Raw genomic sequence first — 19,935 nt, forward strand, 5'->3', positions numbered from 1 at the left:
AAAAGATGATTTATTTTGAAGCGAGTTGAGTCGGGCGTTGTAAATAAAACGATAATTAGTTTATTGAAAGTGTATTGAAAAATTAAGAGCAAAATTACATTACATTAGACATCTTTGTGGACCTGTAAGTATTAAATGATATCAGAGAGCTAGCGTCTGAAACATGTTTGAGATGCAGATCAAATTTTTTTGTAATAACTATAGTTTTATTAAAATTCACAATCGAAAACAATTATTTTTTTTCTTTGGCTCTTTTATGTTATCAGTAACATTTGAGTTTACTGACCAAACGATAGCTTTCACTGTATTATTGCACTTTAAAGCTCTACAAATATATCAATAATAAATATATAAGGTATATCAGAGTTCATAAACAGATCTATAGAAAGCAATTCTGTTAATAATCTAAAACAGATACAATTCTAAAAAGTTAAGACTAACTACTACACATACATCAAATATACGTCTGACGTTACATCGAGTCACATGAGCGGGTGACACGTGTACAGATGTACATATGTACACAAGTACAGATGAAGAGAAATTGAATGTGAGAAGTTACACCGTGAAATATTGTATCTAATAGGCATTAATTTGACGCGGTAAGTTGCTCATAATGTCGACCAAAGACGCAGTACTTTCGCTCGGCAAAACTGGTCTTTGCAAGGGACTAAATAAACAAGACTACGAAAAAATATATAGCAATACCGCGGGCGAGAGGGGGACGAGGCAACCAATAATTAAAATTTTAGATTTAACTAAGGAAACTGGGTGGATTTACCTCAATCCTCCGCAAACTATTGTGGGTGTGTAGGTATTGAGAGTATATGACAAGTTGCAGTCGTAACGGAGGTCTGCCAATACATAATACGAGATCGCGGAAGGTCGCCGCGCTAGACGGCCTCCGCGAAGCCGACGCGGCGGTTCAGCGCGTCGAACTCGGTGTAGAAGCGGCCGATGAACACGTCGCCCAGGATCCACAGCGGCCCGTTGGGCGGCGGGATGTCGATGCCCATGAAGCCCGACAGGCACACCGTCTTGCCGAACTGCGACACCTGGGACCGAACGAACATTACTGGATCCCGCATTTCCTAGTCACGTATTACTTCCCATCGCCCCGGTGTAGTGGTGCGTGTGCCAAGTAGGCGTTCACGCCGACGATTGCGGATTCGATTTTCGCTCGAGATGAATATTAATTTGTATTTGTACAAATATTGGTAGGTAACGGTATAATTGGTTCGACTCCTATGGCCATCATACTTGACCCCCTTCTTGCTAGCTCATCAGCCCTGTCGTTACCGCGTGTGTTGTTGTGACCTTTGTTGTTGCTGTTGTTATTTTCACCTACCTGCATCAGGGTGTTATGGCATTCATAGATTATACCACTAGAGCAGACCATATTAACACTATTTTCTAAAAAACATAAAAAAGTTTGTGACCCACCACCGATCTACCATTGTGAAACGATTGTCACAAAATGTTCTGGTCTGGTTGTTTTCCTTGTGGGTCTCCCCACCGTGCCTCGGAAAGCACGTTAAGCTGTCGGTCCCGGTTGTCATCATACACCCCTGATCGTGACCGTACTCATAGTTGAGAATAATATATTATCTGTCAACCCAGTGTGGCTCCCGACCCTTCTCCTACGCGGAGAAAGAGAATATACCCAGCTGTGATATTTTACAGGCTAAATGGTAACGTACACTATTTGCAAATTTCCCAAATTATTTTCATCGTGAACAGTGAAGCGAAACAGATGCTCTAAATTTCGGAATGGTGTGTACACGTGGGTTGTGGGTTATGTGTTATTGATTTCTGCATACGAGTTGGCAGCTTACACTTTGCGAAGGTTATAACAAATAATATAGATTTTTATTTAAATTATAATTATTATACCTACATATTTCAATCCGAGAATCTTACTAATAAAAAAAATTCTCAACATTTTGCCAAAGTTTGAACGGTTTGAGAACCGATCTTATCAATCAAAAAAATCATCATCGCCCAAACTAGCTTCCGATCAGATCAAAGCCGGGCGAATTTATTGACACAAGTCTAAAACTAAAACTGATTCGAAGGCACTCTCATTGGCATATATCGACAACGATAGATTGGATTGCAACGACCATAAGTTCTTACAAGTTGCAAAGTAACAAATTTCCACAATTATTTAAAATGTTCACTAGCTCGCATATTGTTAAGTGTGTTGAGACGCCAGATCTACAATTATAAGAGCATTTATAGAAATTAGGTCCAGTGAAAAATATCTTGTTTAAAACGAGTGGGGAAGTATCAAAAGCTTAACCTTACAGAATATAAACACAGTTACATACAACTTTAGTGTTCCTGCGGTCACGAAGGTAGCCAGAGTGTCTGGACAGAGGCACTTGCTGGCAATGTTGGTGTTGCAGATGGCCATTAATTAAATTATCCGCTTATTTCAAGTCAAGCGTATGCTCGCTTCCCACTAGAGCTATAAAGCAGATCGTCCAATAAAGAAGATGTGCGGCTAGGACGAGGAGCGCAACCCACCCTCAGCACGTAGTCGGCCCCGTCGAGGCGGAAGTCCTTCCCGGCGACGGTGAAGGCCACTGGGGGTAGGCGGGGCACGAGCGCGCAGTCCACGGCGAACTGGCCGAAGGCGACGGGCGTGGCGCCCAGCGCGCGGTTCAGCGCCGCCATGTCGGCCACGGGCCCTCCGATGAGCGACGTGCCCGTGTCCGCGATCGCCTCGCAACCCTGGGGTTATGCGCACGATGCTGTATTATAAAACCTAGCTGTGTCCCGTTATAAAAAAACTTATTTAAACATTATACAGCCTTCCCCGATAAATGGGCTCTCTGACACGAAAATAAGTTTTCAATTCGAACCAGTAGTTCCTGAGATAAACGCGTTCAAAATTCTTCAGCTTTATGATATTAGTATCGATGGAAATTCTAGCAGTCTCGCGCCTCGGCTAAATAGTGAGGGTGGATCTAGTTTCTTCCACTTTATTCGCAGGCAGAACTTTAACATTTTCTCTCAGAATACCCTAAAGTTCTTCCCTAGCTACGGACTTATGGAGAGGTCTTTTTGTACGGAAGTTCAGGCAATTTCGGCTGTGGGGAGGATAAATTTAGACACTTCAGTGTTGTCCTCGGGCGGAACACATTTTCTCTCTCCGGGCCGCTCACCTGTTCACAGAAGCGCGAGCCGTTGAGCGCGACGCCGTCCAGGCGGAACTGCCAGTAGGCGGCGCGCGACAGCGGCGCGTAGGCGAAGGGCCCGCGGAAGTGGGCGGGGTCAGAGCCGCCCAGGATGATCTCGCCGCCCTGCGCCGCGCTCGGGTCCCTGTGAATAAAGACCCGAATAATGGACCGAAGAACCCAAAAACATAGACTCATCATCTTCATCTTCCTGCCCTTATCCCACTTATGTAGGGTCGGCACAACATGTTTTCCTCTTCCATTCCTCTCTATTATTCGTCACTTCAGTGCTTACTCCTTTCTTTCTCATATCCTCACTCACACAATCCATCCATCGCTTTTTCGGTCTGCCGATCGCTCTTCGTCCTTCGACATTCATCCCTAACATTCTTTTACCGACATAGCGGTCATCCCTCCTCATTACACGCCCATACCACGCTAACCTATTGCTCCTCATTTTCTCTGTCACGGGTGCTACTTTCAAACTTCCCCTTATATACTCATTTCTAATCCGATCTCTCCTCGTTACTCCACACATCCATCTTAGCATTCTCATCTCGGCTGCGTGCACTCTTCTTTCATCCGTCACTTTTGTTGCCCAACATTCCGATCCATACATTACGCAAACCCAAAAACATAGACTAATGGACTATATTCTTTCGGTCTAGTTGTAAGAGAACAACCGTACCCCCGCGTGTCGGCGACTCACCTGTTGAGGTAGAAGGAGAAGACGGGCTGCGGCACCAGCCCCTGGGCCACCATGTTGTCGAACACCGGCGTCACGCGGTCCACGGAGATCCTGACCACGCACGACGGTAAGTCTCAGATAATATTTTCAGATTAATTACTGGTGTGCGATATTGATTACAAGCTTTTATTTAACATGCAATGTTTGTATGTATGTATGTGTATGTATGATGTTGTTGAACTCAATTTTGAAGCAGATATCTTCAATGGTTAACTTTGTGACGTCATTCTAAATCCAACATGGCGGCATATCCAAGATGACGGACTAGTTACTCTTAATTCACTTCTACAAGATGGGTATCAAATGAAAGGGCTTGCTAAGAGTCTAGATAAACAAGTAAATTAAATAACTTGATGTGATTGGTTGTAACTATTAAATTTTTTCAAACTAAGGAAATACGAGTCCTCAAATCTCGCGACAAGCTTTTCTGTCATATAAATTGTGTAATGAGCAGATAGTAAAAGTTTTAAAGTGAAAATTTATTTTTTCATTTTACCGCATTCAAAAATCTAAGTTTGTATGATTCCATATGGAGTTGGAACACAATAAAACCGTTTTGAAATTTGCTAGCCTTTTTACCACATGTACTAAACAGCACATTAACTATTTAAAAAAATGATTAATATATTTTTTTATTATTTTGTACAAATAACACGGAATAGATATGTATTTGTACATTAGTGATTACAGAATATACCACCAACCCGCATTGGAGCAGCGGCATGGGATCGATTCTTGTAAAAGCGTGTATATGTAGAGTATAGAAGAAGTATTAATTTATTTTTGTGTTACCCACACATTAGGGAATTCTAGACGTCTTCTACGTCTAGTCGGAGATGCAGGTTCGATCCCCGCTGGAACGGTCGATTTTTGATATGATATTAAAAAATGTAAAGAAGAAGTATGTTAAAGTGTAGAGGTAAGAAGATATGTAAAGAGGGCGTGAGAGTGGGCGGTACGTACGAGGCGAAGGCCATGCCCAGGATGCCGTCGAACTTGGCGGCCACGAAGGCGAGCCCGGGCTCCGACAGCGCCTCCGCGAACGTCTGGCCGCGTACCACCAGCCCGCCCACCTGGTCATAGACGAACACATACAAACGCGTCACAGACGAACACACACAAACGTCCGTGATGCACGCACAAATATGCTGCACTGTAGGGAAGTGAATAAATAATCGATTTTTAATTTAATCGATTATTTTTTTCTTATTGCCGATTTTTTGCAATCGATTTTATTAATGGTAAACATCGATTTTTAATGAATAGATAAGATAAATTACACATTTTAAATTGATTTTTGCAATTAGTGCCATCTGTGTGATGAATGAAAAAAATAGGTAAGTAAGTTTGCTGTATGCAAGCAAAGGAGATGGATAAGATTCCATACATTCTTGGGCCAAAATGTAATGAGATGAAAATGGTATCAATTAATGCATTTAGGCTTATTGATTCCTCGCTGAAAATTATCTGTATTTTGGCTATCTGAGAACGGAGTTATTAGATTTTTTGTAAATGTGAGGTTTTGTTACAATGTCTACAAAAAAACCTGATCACTAAGTTCTTGTTGCACTAATGTTTGTTTTATTTAGTGAAGAATGCTTGCAAACTCATTACAAATATTAATATACACTTGAAACCAAAAATAAATATCTGGAATGGACTCAGAATGCATCGGAAAACAGTAAACACAACAACGAGTGACGGACACAGTATTACCGTCAGTCAGCTGTCTAAGCTCTTATTACGAATATGATTAATTTTAAATCAATACGAAATCGACAATCATTTTGGTTTATCAGATATTAATTGATATTTTCGCTATTAATGTAACTTTATTTAAATGCACTTTATTGTTTACAGCTTTAATTGTGCATTTAAATACCTTGAGTTAATTAACTACCTAGTGCAAACATTATCTTTTTGAATTCTGTAATCGATTATAGTTGAATCGATACCCAAATAATTTGACAAAAACTATCTTTCTCAAATTTCTCCGCTTCCAAATTGAGAATTGAGTTGATATTTTATATTTTAAAATAAAAAAATATCACCAATTTTTTAAACCATATCTCTACTCATTACATTTTGGCCCAAAAGTCCCATTCTCCTTTCTGTACATACAAGCAAGTACTGAAAATTTTTATATGAATAATTCGAATCTGTATTTTATCTAAATAATGTTTTAAAGTTTTTGTTTTCTGTGCATAATTATTTTTAATGATTTTCATTCTAATCATTTTTTCATAAAAAAATTTCTCTAATACATCACATAGACATTTTTTCAAAAAGATCGAAATAAATATAAAAATCGATTTTGTAGAAATCGATTCATCTTGAAACAAACAAAAAAAACGATTATTCGATAATCGATTTTTTCGACTCGAGGTCACATCCCTACTGTACTGGCGACAGACACTGACCGCGTCGCAACTCTGATATAAATAAACTCGCTTGTTTTAGAGCCATCAAAGTTTTAGCAACGAATTCCAAAGACGAAAAGAAATGAAAAAATTACTTTTATGCTATCATACACGATTTAACGATAGATAGGTTATCTGTAACCTATAGAGGTTATTGAGTTTGAGGCCAGTCGTACCGCTATCCAATAATTAAATGTATGGCTCGACCGAGGTTGAGTCGTTCGAATAGAAAAATATTTATAATCTGTTTTTTTTTTAACAAACGAGTACCGTAACCGAGTTGTTATTGGTCCACATAAGTCCGTTTCACACAAACGGTGTAATTACATGTTCACTCAGTTGACTTAGCGACTACCTGCACGAGTGAACCAGACGATATTGTTTTTGCATGTGTATACAATTTATTTTAATCATTTTAAGATTCTGATTGTAATAGATTACATAATGAAATTGCCCATTAAGTGACACCAAATCAGGTGGATCATCAAAATCCACCAAAATCACTGAAAAAGAAAATAAATCGCTTGATATAATGTAATTTTGCGAAAAGTACTCTTTAAAATATGGTCCACAGACTTTATTCCCTAAATGAAATGCCTTGGCAATGTGCGCGACACATACTCGGTACTAGTTTGTTAAGAATCAGACTATAGTAGTTACAAATACATTCAGCGAGACAGCGCACAACGGTTCCTTCTTACATTTATTTTTTCCATTTCCTTTCCTCCTACTGCTGCCATATCTTTCGTAGCCAGCGACTTGTTTGACACTTTAGTGTTCCAAATGTTTAAGAGCCGCAATGATCACTATGAGAGCGGTCCACCACCAACGACGGTTTGCGGGTTCGATTCCCGTTCGGAATGGATATTTATATTTGTACGAATATTTCTTTACAGTTTGGTTGTCTATCCTTGTCGGTCTCCCCACCGTGCCTCGGAGAGCACTTTAGGCTGTCGGTCCCGGTTGTTATCATAAATACCTGATAGCGATCGTTACTCAAAGTAGGAAACATAATATCTGCCATACCGCTGTGGAGCAGCGTGGTAGATTAAGCTCCAGTCGAGAAAGAGGCCTATGCCCAATGGGATGTTAGAGGTTGAACGCGAAGAAAGCGGTGGTGGTACTCACGTTGACGTCATCTGTGGAGAGGAAGCCCGACAGGCTGCCGCTGCCGTAGTGGATGGCGAAATCCGTGCCGTTCTTGCGGTACGTCTTCGACTTGGTGCTGTCGTACTTGTTATGCAGCACTGCGGCAGAGAGGGGGTTATAGTTATCTAATATATAAAATTCTTTCCGATTCGACCGATTTTAATAAAATTTTGTGGGCATATCGGGTAGGTCAGAGAATCGGCCAACATCTATTTTTCATACCCCTAAGTTATAGGGGGGGAGGGGGATTAAGGGTGTTAATAACATATATGGCAAAACAACGTTTGCGGGGTCAGCTAGTTTTTTTATACAATTAGGGCGGTAAACAAGCGTACGACTCTCCTGATGGTAAACGGTTACCATAACGGCCCAAGTACCAAAAGCATAGCAAGGGCGTTGCGACCCTACCCCCTTCTCGCCACAGGAACACTACACTGTTAGAGAACAGCGTTATCTAGCGGTGATCTTCAGTTTACTGACACATATTTATTTCCGACCTGGGTGTCTGTCCTTGCGGCCCACCGTAACTTGGAGAACACGTTAAGATATCGGTCCCGTTTGATATCATCGACACCTATTGGGAATATATCCGCCTTTCGCTGTGAAACCGCGTGGCAGATTAAGGTTTGACCCGTCTCCTACATATAGAAAGAGGTCTATGTCCAGCAGTGGGATGTTACAGGCTGAATAAATCAATTGTCAGGAGTGTAACACTCACGGCAGGCGATGTTGGTGTAGTGGCACTTCTTGGAGGGCACCCATAGGTTGGAGGAGCCCGTGTCGAACACCACCTTGAACGACTGCGGCGGGTTGCCGATCGAGATCGGCCCGAAGTACTGCGCCTATCGTCACATGTACTTACGTTAAAATATGGACCAACTTTTCTGTAAACACTTCTTGCGTATACAGACATTAGCCACCGCCGCGACATTTTTATCTTCTTCTTTAGAAACGTTATAAAGCTCGTGGTTATTAATATATTAAGATTGAAATCGTATGAAACAGTAACGCGACACGCTCTGAGAGTAATGTTTTACCGTGGGACGTCTCTGGCGAGAAAGAGATAGATGTATTTTTAAAAACCACGGTATTCTTAAGGAGTAAACTGCAGTCGCGTGTTGACTCACATTTTTGAAGTTATACCTCTTTTGGGGCGTTAGGAAAAAAATATGAGAGTTAATTTTTACGATGCGCGCACAAACCGACACGAAAAAAACCGACACCTTGAAGTTAGTAAGTTAGTTAACCAATGAAGTGTAACTTCTTACGTGGTACATAAGTACACATACACTTTGTTTTTATTAATTGAATATAATGTGTTTGATGTCCTTGATATTGCGATTATTTACCGATTAGTTCTAGCTATTATACACTTTTAACCTTCCAAATGTGGGTACAAGTCAACTACCGATATGTTTAGTTCTGTTATCGGACACACAATTTCTGTTGAAGAAAAACTTTACGCACGCTTGACTTGGGGAGTACGCTGGTGTATGCGTGACGAGGGCGCTACGAAAAGTGTGATCGGGCGAGGCGAACGGGAATTGAAAAGAAAGATATAAGTTAAATGGAGCTAAAGAAGCTTCACTTCAGTCGTGTGGTCTAAAGCACACTTCTTTTTTCGAGTTTTCAGACGATTTTGTGTTTCCTTACCGGACACACGTTTGAAAAAAATACATAACTATTAAGCAGTGTAAGCTACATTTACTTTGACTTAGACCTAACAAAGTAGGTATCAAGTTAGTTTTTAACATACGTTACAATTGTAGTGAGGCCAATTCTGTACGATTGTTACGGTACGTGCTTATGGCTAAAACCTGGCTGTGTATCACGGAGACTCGTGAAAGCAGAGACCAGCCATTACCATTAATAACGCGTATAAAACCGCGCGAGGTGTTAAGTATAACAATACAATACATAATAATATTAGTGATAATATTTCAAACGAATAATGATTAAATATAGCCGATTAGCGTCCAAACAATTTTATTCGAATTAATCAGGTTTCATAAGGGACGGCGTTTCCAGCAATTATTATTAATAATTGTGTTTGCTCGCAAACGAAAAAAACCGACTTCAATTACATACATAAGTATACAACGTAAGTTGACGAAAATAAAAATAGGTAAAAAAACTTTTTAAGTTAAACGGTTTTATGTTAAACATACATTGCAATGTTTAAGATAAATGTACTAAAAACCAAAAAATAATAAAATAGATACAGTCGTGGGAATTATAAACATATGCATAGACTAGACTAAAATAAAACCGTGGGGCACGTCAATTGTCTACAATCGTTGATTAAAATGTTTGTTTTGTAATGTTACACTATAATTAGGCAGTTGTTCAACCGACAACGATGGACGTGTGATAAGTAGGGCTAGAATGTGGAAACAAGCTAGCAAGCTCGATTATAAGCGAGTTTTAGGGTTTCATAGTGGTGAGCGAGTAGTACTTTTATCATATGTTTTGTCGATTAAAGACAAACTACGAGCAGTGAAACGATTCCTCGCCAGCCAGCAGTGTGAATGTCCAACGATAAACTAGTTGAAACATCTCTTTTATTTACATGGAGTGTATAACTATTGGAATTTCCATGAGCAAGAAAATAGTAAGTAATTTCCTCACCGTCTGCGGGCCAACTGCCTATTTTAACGACGAATTAAACGATTCTTCTATCGCACATTAAGTCGATAATTTGTAGACAATTGACGTGCCCCACGGTTTTATTTTAGTCTAGTCTATGCATATATTTATAATTCCCACGACTGTATCTATTTTATTATTTTTTGGTTTTTAGTACATTTATCTTAAACATTGCAATGTATGTTTAACATAAAACCGTTTAACTTAAAAAGTTTTTTTACCTATTTTTATTTTCTAGTTTTTAGTTTTTATTTCGCATTCTGTTTAATTCATTTAGTGCTTCATTATTGCAAGGCCCATCTTAAATATTGAGGTTGTATAGTGCACTGTATTCTTCTTGTCAAGCCCTTTTATTTGATACCCATATTGGTGGGATTGATAAAAAATTGTTATCAGACATTTGGTAGCGGCGGCCAGCTTAGATTTCAATTTTGCATAGTAAATTGTATTCTACTTGTTGAGACCTTTCATTTGATACCCATGTTGATGGGATTGATAAAACCTAAGTTATCCGCCATTTTGTAGAGGCCGCCATCTTGGATTTTAATTTTATATAGTACATTGATTATACTGGTTGAGCACTTTCATTTGATACCCATATTGATGGGATCGATAAAACCTACGTTATCCGCCATTTTGTAGCGGCCGCCATCTTGTATTTCAATTTTTTATAGTATATTGTATTCTGCTTGTTGAGCCCTTTCATTTGATACCCATATTGATGGGATTAATAAAACATAAATTATCCGCCATTTTGTAGCGGCGGCCATCTTGAATTTATAATGATAATGAATAAACATAATTGTATTGTCACCAAAATCCAAAGTGTATACAAAATTTCAGATTAATCGGTTGACAGGAAGAGGGTGAAATTTGAATTACTAAATTTGACCCAAGAATAAAAAATAAAACAAACGGGGTGAGCTAAATAAAACCGTTTAATAAAAATTAACAAACGCACTAGTCGTAACTACGATTTACGAAGGTTTCCCTCGATTTCTCTGTGATTCCATTATCAGATCCTGGTTTCCTTATCATGATACCACCCTTGGGATATCTCCTTTCCAACAAAAAAAAGAATTATCAAAATCGGTTCATAAACGACGAAGTGATCTCCAAACATACATAAAATATATATAAATATAGCCATATGTATGTATGTGTAACTTCCTTTTTTGAAGTCGATTAAAAAAAAGTTAATATCTAAAAAATAGTCAAGTAAATACGCGATATCAAAGATTACTCAAAAAGTCATCAATCTCAATAAAATTTAAATGGGACCACAAGAAAAACATCATGCTCTCAATTAAAAATCAATAAAATCTTAATTATTTTCATTAATAATTAATGATTTTATTTTATCGAAAAGTGACGCTTGCCATGTGGTCCTCTTTAAAATTGAACGAGATCTAACGAGTCCTCCTAGCGTTATCCACAATACATACATACATATAATCACGCCTCTTTCTTGCAGGGGTAGGCGGAGACCACTTCTTTCCACTTGCTACGATCCTTACATACTTCTTTCGCTTCGTCCACTTTCATTATTCCCTTCATACATGCTCTTCGGTCTAGGGTACTCTTGACCTGGCCTTTTTTCAAGACGTCCCTTATTTGGTCTTGGAACGTCCGCCTAGGTCTAGTCCTTCTACCCCTTCCATTCACACTCGCCCTATACACTTTTTTCGTCAATCGTTCTTCACTCATTCTCTCGACATGACCAAACCATCTGAGCATACCTTTCACATTTTTTTTCACTACATCTTCTTTCAGACCACAACGTTTCCTTATCTCACTATTTCTTATTCTGTCACTCAGTTTAATTCCTATCCGTAATAATGTGTATTTAATTATTTTTTCAACTACCTTCGATTTATTTACTTGTCGATGTAATTTGAAGTCGGTTTTTTTTCTTCTTTACACCGCAGTGCATGTGCACGATAAACCACACAAACAAACTCTTAACTTCAGTTTTATTATGTGTAACCAGATAAGGCAAGTGTGTAAACATTGCTATGTCTAATCATGCTGTGAGAAGATGAGTAGCATTCGTCAAATTGTAAGCTAAGAGTGTGCGCCAAGCCGCAGTGGAGCAACACGATGGATTAAGCTCCAATCCTTCTCGTACACGGAGAAGGAATAATAGGCGTGACTGAAGTATAACTTCTGTAGCTCCACCTATATTTATGTATATATGAGAGAAAGAGAGAAAGAAAATGTGCGCTCGCACCTCTCTCTCTAGCCCCTACAGTAATATACAATACGTAACTCTCTTTTTCTATCTTCACTAATTTATATCTCCCTCTCAACTTCCGTTTGCCTCGCCTGATCACACTTTTCGTAACGCTCTCGTCATGCATTGACCGGCTTACTCCGCAAGTCAAGTAAAGAAGTTTTACTTCAAAGAGCGATTCCAATTAGGTATGTAACGGTAACATAAGAGGAAATAAGCGAAGGGCTTTAAAATGTCATTTATAAGATATTTTTAATAATACAACTAAAAATGAAAACAATAATTAATACTAATACTATACCCGTGCGAATAATTCGCACTAAATGTGTACATATATTGTATAATAATTATCACTTTACAAAATTACAAAAAAGTATTTAAACATGAGTTGATTTGAACTTGAACAAAAAATGATATATAATTTATTTATTTTTTCTAAAAAGGGAGGCGAGCATCGTTACCTAGCGTTATTCATATAATATATGATGAAGATATAAATACAAAGTGTGGTCACGGTGTCGACACACAACTTATATAACATGTAATATTCAAGGGTCATTAACATGATCATTAATAATGTTTTTATTGCAAATGATTAGGTTAAAAGTCAAAGAGCAACAAACAAACTTACAAGGGACATAAATTTAATGTCAGCCGTGTAATTATTATTAAAGTTACCTCACATGGGCTTTTTAAAAATAGTATTTTAAAAATTTTCCAAGTTAAAAAAAAAGGTTTTTTTGAATTCAATCTTCTTAACGCACGCTTGACTTGGGAAATAAGCTGGTGAATGCGTGACGAGAGCGTTACGAAAAGTGTGATCGGGTAAGGCGAACGGTAATTGAGAGGGATATATAGGCTAGTGAAGATAGAAAGAGAGAGTTCGTTTCGTAAGTTTCACTTCAGTTGTGCAGTTTAAAGCAGGTTTTTAACAATGTAAGCTGTTGAAATATTTCCCTTTAAGAACAGAATGGAAAAGAAGAGTATGAATATACAAACACTATCAAGTTACTATTAGTCACAATGTAAACTTTTATAGCCTATGTTGCTTCAGGATAGTGTAAATGCTAATCTTAAGAAAAATATTAAAATCATATCAGTAATGAAATCCCTACACAAAGAATTTCTCCATAATTGCTAATAAATAACATTACTTTAAAAAAAAATCAATATTTTTTTATGACTTTTGAAAGGCCAAATATCTTTTAGAATACCTTTAAAGAAAATATTTTAAGGTTGACATAAATATTTACTAACTATGAAATATGCAATGTTTTGTTACAACACAAACATTCTTGAAAATCAAGGCGCTGACACACGCTGATAAACTGATAGTGCGGGGTTATCTCGTATGCCTTGTGTTATATGCTCTTTGTTTAACTCAGACTCACTAGGAGATATTTTATGAAAGTGACACCCAGAGCCTCAACCTTTCAATCTATCTTTCTAAATTATTTGTCTCCATTTGAATCAAGAGCTTCCAAGAAGGAAATGTCATTAATTAAAATTAACAATATCATTGCACTATAATAACATAATGTAACATAAATAATAACATAATGCCTATCATCATTCTTTAAATAGTTTATTTCAAAAAATCTTCAAAATAAAAATAAAACAAAATACGTACATCAAGGTAGTTTGAAAGTGGCTCGGGAGCAGGCCCCGAAGCGGCATACTTGATGCGGGTCACTTGCAGCTCTGTGTTCACCTCATGGAAGTGTTTGCGAACTGTCTTCATCCGATACAGAGGTATTCTATACAAGGAAAATATTTTTAATGGTGGAACAATTATAATACAAATAAACAACAAAAAAATACATAATTAATTAAAAGAAATTACCTTGAAAGCTCGGCCGCGCATGTTGTGGCTATCGCCAGAAACAAAAGTAATATTTTTCTCATTATTACTGCTAGTCTTCGTGACTTGGCCTCTGTAAATACGAAAAAAAAAAAAAAAATTATATAACGTTATTGTAGATTTCTCTTTTTTTCTATACTATTCACATTCTATTTTTTATGCATTACTTGTATTTATTTTCTTATAGACCGCAACCTACATGCGAAGTAATACGTGTCGCAGTTATTCTTTGGCTTGAACGATTAATCAAATTACCGGCAAAAACACAACTTATATACACAGACGTCAATAAAATTCTTATAGAACTGTCACATTTAAAATTGCTTTGCTAACACATCAGTGACGCATCAGTGTGTCTCAGTTGTTTTTATTTTCTCGCTCTCTATTGATCCATTCGCTCGTTTAAATATGTGCCGATTAAGACCAATGACAATACAGCCTAGATTCATTTATAAATATTAAATTAAAAACAAATACTACACTCAATACCTAGGCTTTGAATAAGTTATTATTTTATAATACATAATATCAGTACAAAACTACAAATTATTCAGAATAATGTAATAAATAGCAACCCACTCGATCAAAAATAATTAACTGCTTTTGTTCTCAATCTTCTTTTATCGGTCACTCAGGTGTATAAAATCTCATTTATAAATTTACATATTGAATATATCTTTGTAATTTGTCTATCTTTTACATTTCATTTTGTTGATTTGTCCTAAGACTTTTAAATGTTTTACGTAGTTAAGTATCTTAGGCTAGTTCTCAAAAAAGTAGCAGTGTGAATAAATTATTCATTTTTTTTTAAATATGCAATCTTGCGTATTTCTCTATGACAATCCGTTCGTATATAAATTATACAGATTGTTGAGAATAAGCTGAAAAATTAAAGAATATGAAACATACTTTTAGAAACTTAACGATTGGTAGAACCGTATGTGACATATAACCATGCAGATGCTTTGTCATGTCTCGAATTTGCGCTCATGGGCGTTTCCGGAATTTTGTAAAAATGGGGCAAAAAATGGCAAAAAACAAATAAATGAAAAATTCGATAAGCAGTAAAAAATTAAATTGTTTTTATTTACTGCATTTTTTATTTATTCTGACTATCTAAACTGCTACAATAATACTTTGCGTGAGTTTTGGCATAATCTACTTAAAAATTCCTTATTGAAAATCTATAATCAATTATTAATTTTGAGTTATGGTGGGGCAAATGGCCTCCTTGGATACGCCCATGCTTGTGCTAACATCGACACAATTAGTTTTTGTTCATTAACTTCGAAAAATTGATATAGACTTGTATGTATTAATTTTATATGAAGTCGTATTATTTGCTTCTTCCAAAATGCGAATTTGCTGGAATATATTATCCATTCTAATAGTATAAGGAGGGGAAGATATGGTTTTTTTGTTTGTAATGTACAATCCCAAAAGTAATAGAGCCGATTTTAAAAATCCTATCACCAGGAAATTGTTATTTATGTAATACTCGCGAGCGAAAAGGTATTATTTAGTAATTTCCTTACTAACCCGTTGGCGCAGTTTATAGTGACCCTGCTTTCTGTTGCGCGGGTTGCGGGTTCGATTCCCGCCTTAGTCTAGGTGCAATGTTAGTATTTATGTATATATTTTTTCTATGTATATCTATAAAAAATATATTTAGCTATAACAGTCGGCTGTTATCTATAACAAGCATTAAGTTGCTTACCTTTGGAACAGACGAATGTCTGTGTAACAAACAAAAAAATATATATATGTATATATTCCGGGAGAACCACATAATCATTTGTTTCACAATCTATCAACTGCAAGTCTGACTTTGATTGTTTAACAACACATTTATTTAGAGGGTAAAAAATTAGCACGGTTTTCGATTGTAGTCCGCATTTTCCCGTATTCCGTTACATGCGCTTCAACCACGAGCTCTGTGAAATGTATGAAGAGCGTAATGAGCCTAAGGGCAAGTAAAAGGAATCGACGCCAGGTTCCCAATATTCTTATTGTTATTCAGAGAAGTTTCAAAACCCTGGGAAAAGTACCACACTAACTTAAAGGTAGCAGAAGTTTTAAGTTGTTTTGACTTCACGAATTTGTGGTTTTAAACCGAAATCAGTATAATAAAATAAAATCAAAAACTAGATTGATTAAATAAAATACTTTAGGGAAATTAAAACAACACATTTAGAATATAATTATTTTATAAATAAAATAACAACATTAACCAGTTTGGCCGCTCCACAGGACTGTCGCTGTACATTATGTATTTACATTCAAGGAAACAGTTTCCTCAGACGAACAGCAGCTTAGCCTTCACGACGTGATCAAATATATATATGTCTAAATTAGTTATATTACAAGTTACATACTCAGTGCACTCCACGTATCCGAAATATAGAAGGCACAACATTTTATATGTTATTTTTAACCGACTTCAAAGAAGGAGGAAGTTCTCAATTCGACTTTATTTTATTCGGTATGTTACTTCATAACTTTTTACTGGGTGGACCGATTTCGATGATTCCTTCACGTGGCCCACTTAAGTTTAAGATCTGACGAGCATTTTTTAAATGATCTCTTATAATATATATAATATATAGATAAGACGAGAAAAATATCAAGTAATTATGCAATTATTCTCTATCTGTCTATCAACGTTTTATTATTTGTCGATTTATTGAAGTCGTTTTTTTTTTCGTTTGTGAGCAAACATTGATAATATGTATTTCTTACTCAGATCTGGTACATCAACAACAAAATAATACCGTTCATAACTTTATACAATATAATAAACACACTAGTTTCGATAGTCAAAATAATATTTCATGAGAGTTAATAAATATATTATCTAATTTAATCAATAACAATTCTATGGTGTCAAAGGAAAAGGAGATAAGTCAAAAAATTTATAAATGAGTGTTCAAAATATTAATGTCTCACGGCAAAAAGGAGTTAAGTCACTAATATATTGTACATTAAATAATTTAGAATTTTCTAACAAATCACGTGAGCTGTTTTCTTCTTAACTTATCTCGTTTTCCCTTAAAACCACAGAATTATTACCGTTTGTCGTTAAGTTCGCAAGTAGATATATTTTTTAGAATTTAAAAAAATACAATTTTCTTAAACTAGTAATTGTCAAAAGGGACGGTTTATCAAATGATTTAAATTATTTTACAGTAAATACTCTAAACATTACGTGAAGTAGAGAATCTTTTGTTATAAAATATAATCGAAAGATTCCAAGTCATCTAGAGATAAAAGAGTGCACTGAAGGGCATACCCTGCAGCCGGCACGCGCGTCAGTTGCACACTCAGACACACATAATACTTATCATCAGTGTACATAACGACGTGATTGAGCGCATATAATTCATTTTTGGTAAAAATTCGTTATCTCAGAGAATAGCATCATGTTCTTATGTAACGTCACTATTTGAAACCATCTGTGGATTAGTAGGCCGAGTAGGCTGAAGCCTAAAGTGGCAACATTTATGTTTTTGAAACACTATTATACAGGATAATTTTACACCTACAGAAGGAACGCAGCTAGGAGTCGAACATCCTGTATACAACCACAAAATATATGGGTATGCCCACAACCTTTGTACAAAAATGGATAACTAAAAATAATTATCAGCCGAAATAATCACGACTAGCACTTGTGGCTGTGACCACAACCTTTTTTAGGCCTGGTTCTGCGCCTGACTGTTCTCCTACTAGGAAATAGGTTATCAGTTTTCAGAGGTCGGTGTAGGGGCGGCAAATTTGTAAATCCGCTACTGTTTGTAACATTAATAGATGTTTTAGAAATAGGTAATGTGTGTTGTTTCCTATTAATTTAAGCATGTGTTACTAAGTTCAAGTAATACTCTGCTCTGAGATATGGAAATATACATTTAAGTTTCCGAGTACTGAGGGCCGTTTTCAATAACCTGATAGATAGGTTGGTCTACCTTCACTTACTAGCGACAGATTTTAGACACATTAAGCATGGAGCTTACATCAACATTCTATTTCTAGTAAGCAAATTGATAGAATATTGAAAGTGGCCGTAAATGACTCACAATTTGATAGTGACCAAGTTTTACAAAACACGAATCATTTCAAATACTTTAAATGTTGAAATGATTCACAACGTGTCATTTGAAATGACGACGGCTACAACACTTGGAGTCTAACATTAAGTAATACTATATTTACAAAAAATATCCGTATAAACCACACATGGTTCATTTAACATAAAGCTGCATTTAAAATGTCCGTGTAAAATTAACTGTACGATATCAATAAAATATTAGTTTACTTAGAAATTAATATCATTATGATTGAATAAGATTCCTGAACACAATAAAGTCACAACTATACAAAATGTAAATAATGCCAAAAAATGCCAAATATATTATACATTTAATATAAACTCTTATATAAATAGCCATCTGACAATATATTCCTTTGTTCTAAAGTTTCATAGCGTACATTACATCTATAGTATACAGCACAAAGGGGCCATCCATAAGTTACGTCACACCTTTGGGGAGGTCGACGAAGTGACATTGTGTGACAAGGGGTCGGGACCGATCCAAAATTGTCTGTGACATCACACTTCAAAATATTATTTATCTAATTGTAAGTATATTTTAAATACCTACCTATTAACAATTAACTTTAAAAAATTGTTTTGTTTAATTGACATAATTAAAATACGTATAAAAAAAATATTGCCAAAACTGATGGGCAAAATTGCAGAATGTATGGCATCAAACTATATCGGGTCTGGGGTCTCATAAATCTGACCGCCTGTGACGAAGACGGCGGAGAAGTCAAAACAATCGTGAAATTCGTACGACGTAATTTATGGATGGCCTCTAACGTCAAACTGCAACATGGCAACATTATTTACAAATTTCGATACAATTTCTCGGACCGCATTAAAAACGGACATAGATATGATACGGTACACCTTTGTACATCAGTTATTTACAAGTAAAATTTGTAAGATTTTCTACGTATTTTGGTCAGAGACTTGCGTCCGCGTGTTCTGTACAACGCCATTGACGTATATTTACACTATAAGATAAACATTTGAATCTTTTAAAGCAATGTCCGCACTCACAGCCCCTTAGCTTCTTCGGTTCTTTGACATGCTGTATCATAGCGCTCCGTATACTGGTTTAGTTCACGGCACACTGCAATCTACCAACCGGCAAAAGCAGTATAGACGCTTCATACGCGCAGCACTGTGTGTGCCTTGTATATGCAGTACTAGCGTATGTATAAGAGGTGCGTATCTATGTATATTTTTATATAAAGGTACATTTGGTATGTTAAGGCAGATTTCACCAGTTGTGGGTGAGGATTATCCTGCAAATGAGTTACGATTAGACTTTAACAGCAGGCGGTAGAACAATCTAAAGGCTGCTTCGCCTCATTTATAAACTTTTAGATTCGCAATTTGCGAATTCAAATATCTCATAAATACAGTGGAATTCGAACGTTTAAAAGAAGAATTTATGAAAACCTTTTATCTGATGGATACCGTTATCCGTCAAATAGACATTCACAACTGGTTTAACAGATCCCAAGATACATCACAATAGTGAAGATATCTCAGAAGTCCTCTGTCTCTCTGTCACACTAACCACTGCATACTACTCACACACACAGCACAGTTCACTTGAATGTTGAAT

The 19,935-nt window shown here is 36.5% G+C and overlaps 1 protein-coding gene across 1 annotated transcript; it reads right to left on the reverse strand.

Annotated features, from left to right (window-relative positions):
- Window positions 1-55: 55 nt before the first annotated feature.
- LOC123658484 (lysosomal aspartic protease) lies at window positions 56-14,654 on the reverse strand. The gene is made up of 10 exons (XM_045593892.1): window positions 14,407-14,654; window positions 14,222-14,312; window positions 14,009-14,135; window positions 8,218-8,341; window positions 7,479-7,597; window positions 4,894-5,003; window positions 3,892-3,981; window positions 3,171-3,327; window positions 2,530-2,736; window positions 56-1,055 (listed from the first exon to the last, which is right to left on the reverse strand). Exons 2-10 carry the CDS (start codon window positions 14,281-14,283, stop codon window positions 894-896), a joined length of 1,158 nt encoding a protein of 385 aa, XP_045449848.1. The 5' UTR covers window positions 14,284-14,312; window positions 14,407-14,654; the 3' UTR covers window positions 56-893.
- Between the last annotated feature and the right edge of the window lie 5,281 nt (window positions 14,655-19,935).

Source organism: Melitaea cinxia, chromosome 12 (genome assembly GCF_905220565.1).
Source record: "Melitaea cinxia chromosome 12, ilMelCinx1.1, whole genome shotgun sequence".
NCBI lineage: Eukaryota > Metazoa > Arthropoda > Insecta > Lepidoptera > Nymphalidae > Melitaea > Melitaea cinxia.

What these genes read in the sequence shown, in the direction of transcription:
- LOC123658484 (XM_045593892.1), bottom strand. Translation starts at nt 14,283, where the DNA reads ATGAGAAAAATATTACTTTTGTTTCTGGCGATAGCCACAACATGCGCG. An exon ending in TGCGCGGCCGAGCTTTCAAG is followed by an intron (nt 14,136 to 14,221) that starts GTAATTTCTTTT and finishes TTCCTTGTATAG; the next exon opens with AATACCTCTGTATCGGATGA. An exon ending in GCTCGCGCTTCTGTGAACAG is followed by an intron (nt 2,737 to 3,170) that starts GTGAGCGGCCCG and finishes GCATAACCCCAG; the next exon opens with GGTTGCGAGGCGATCGCGGA.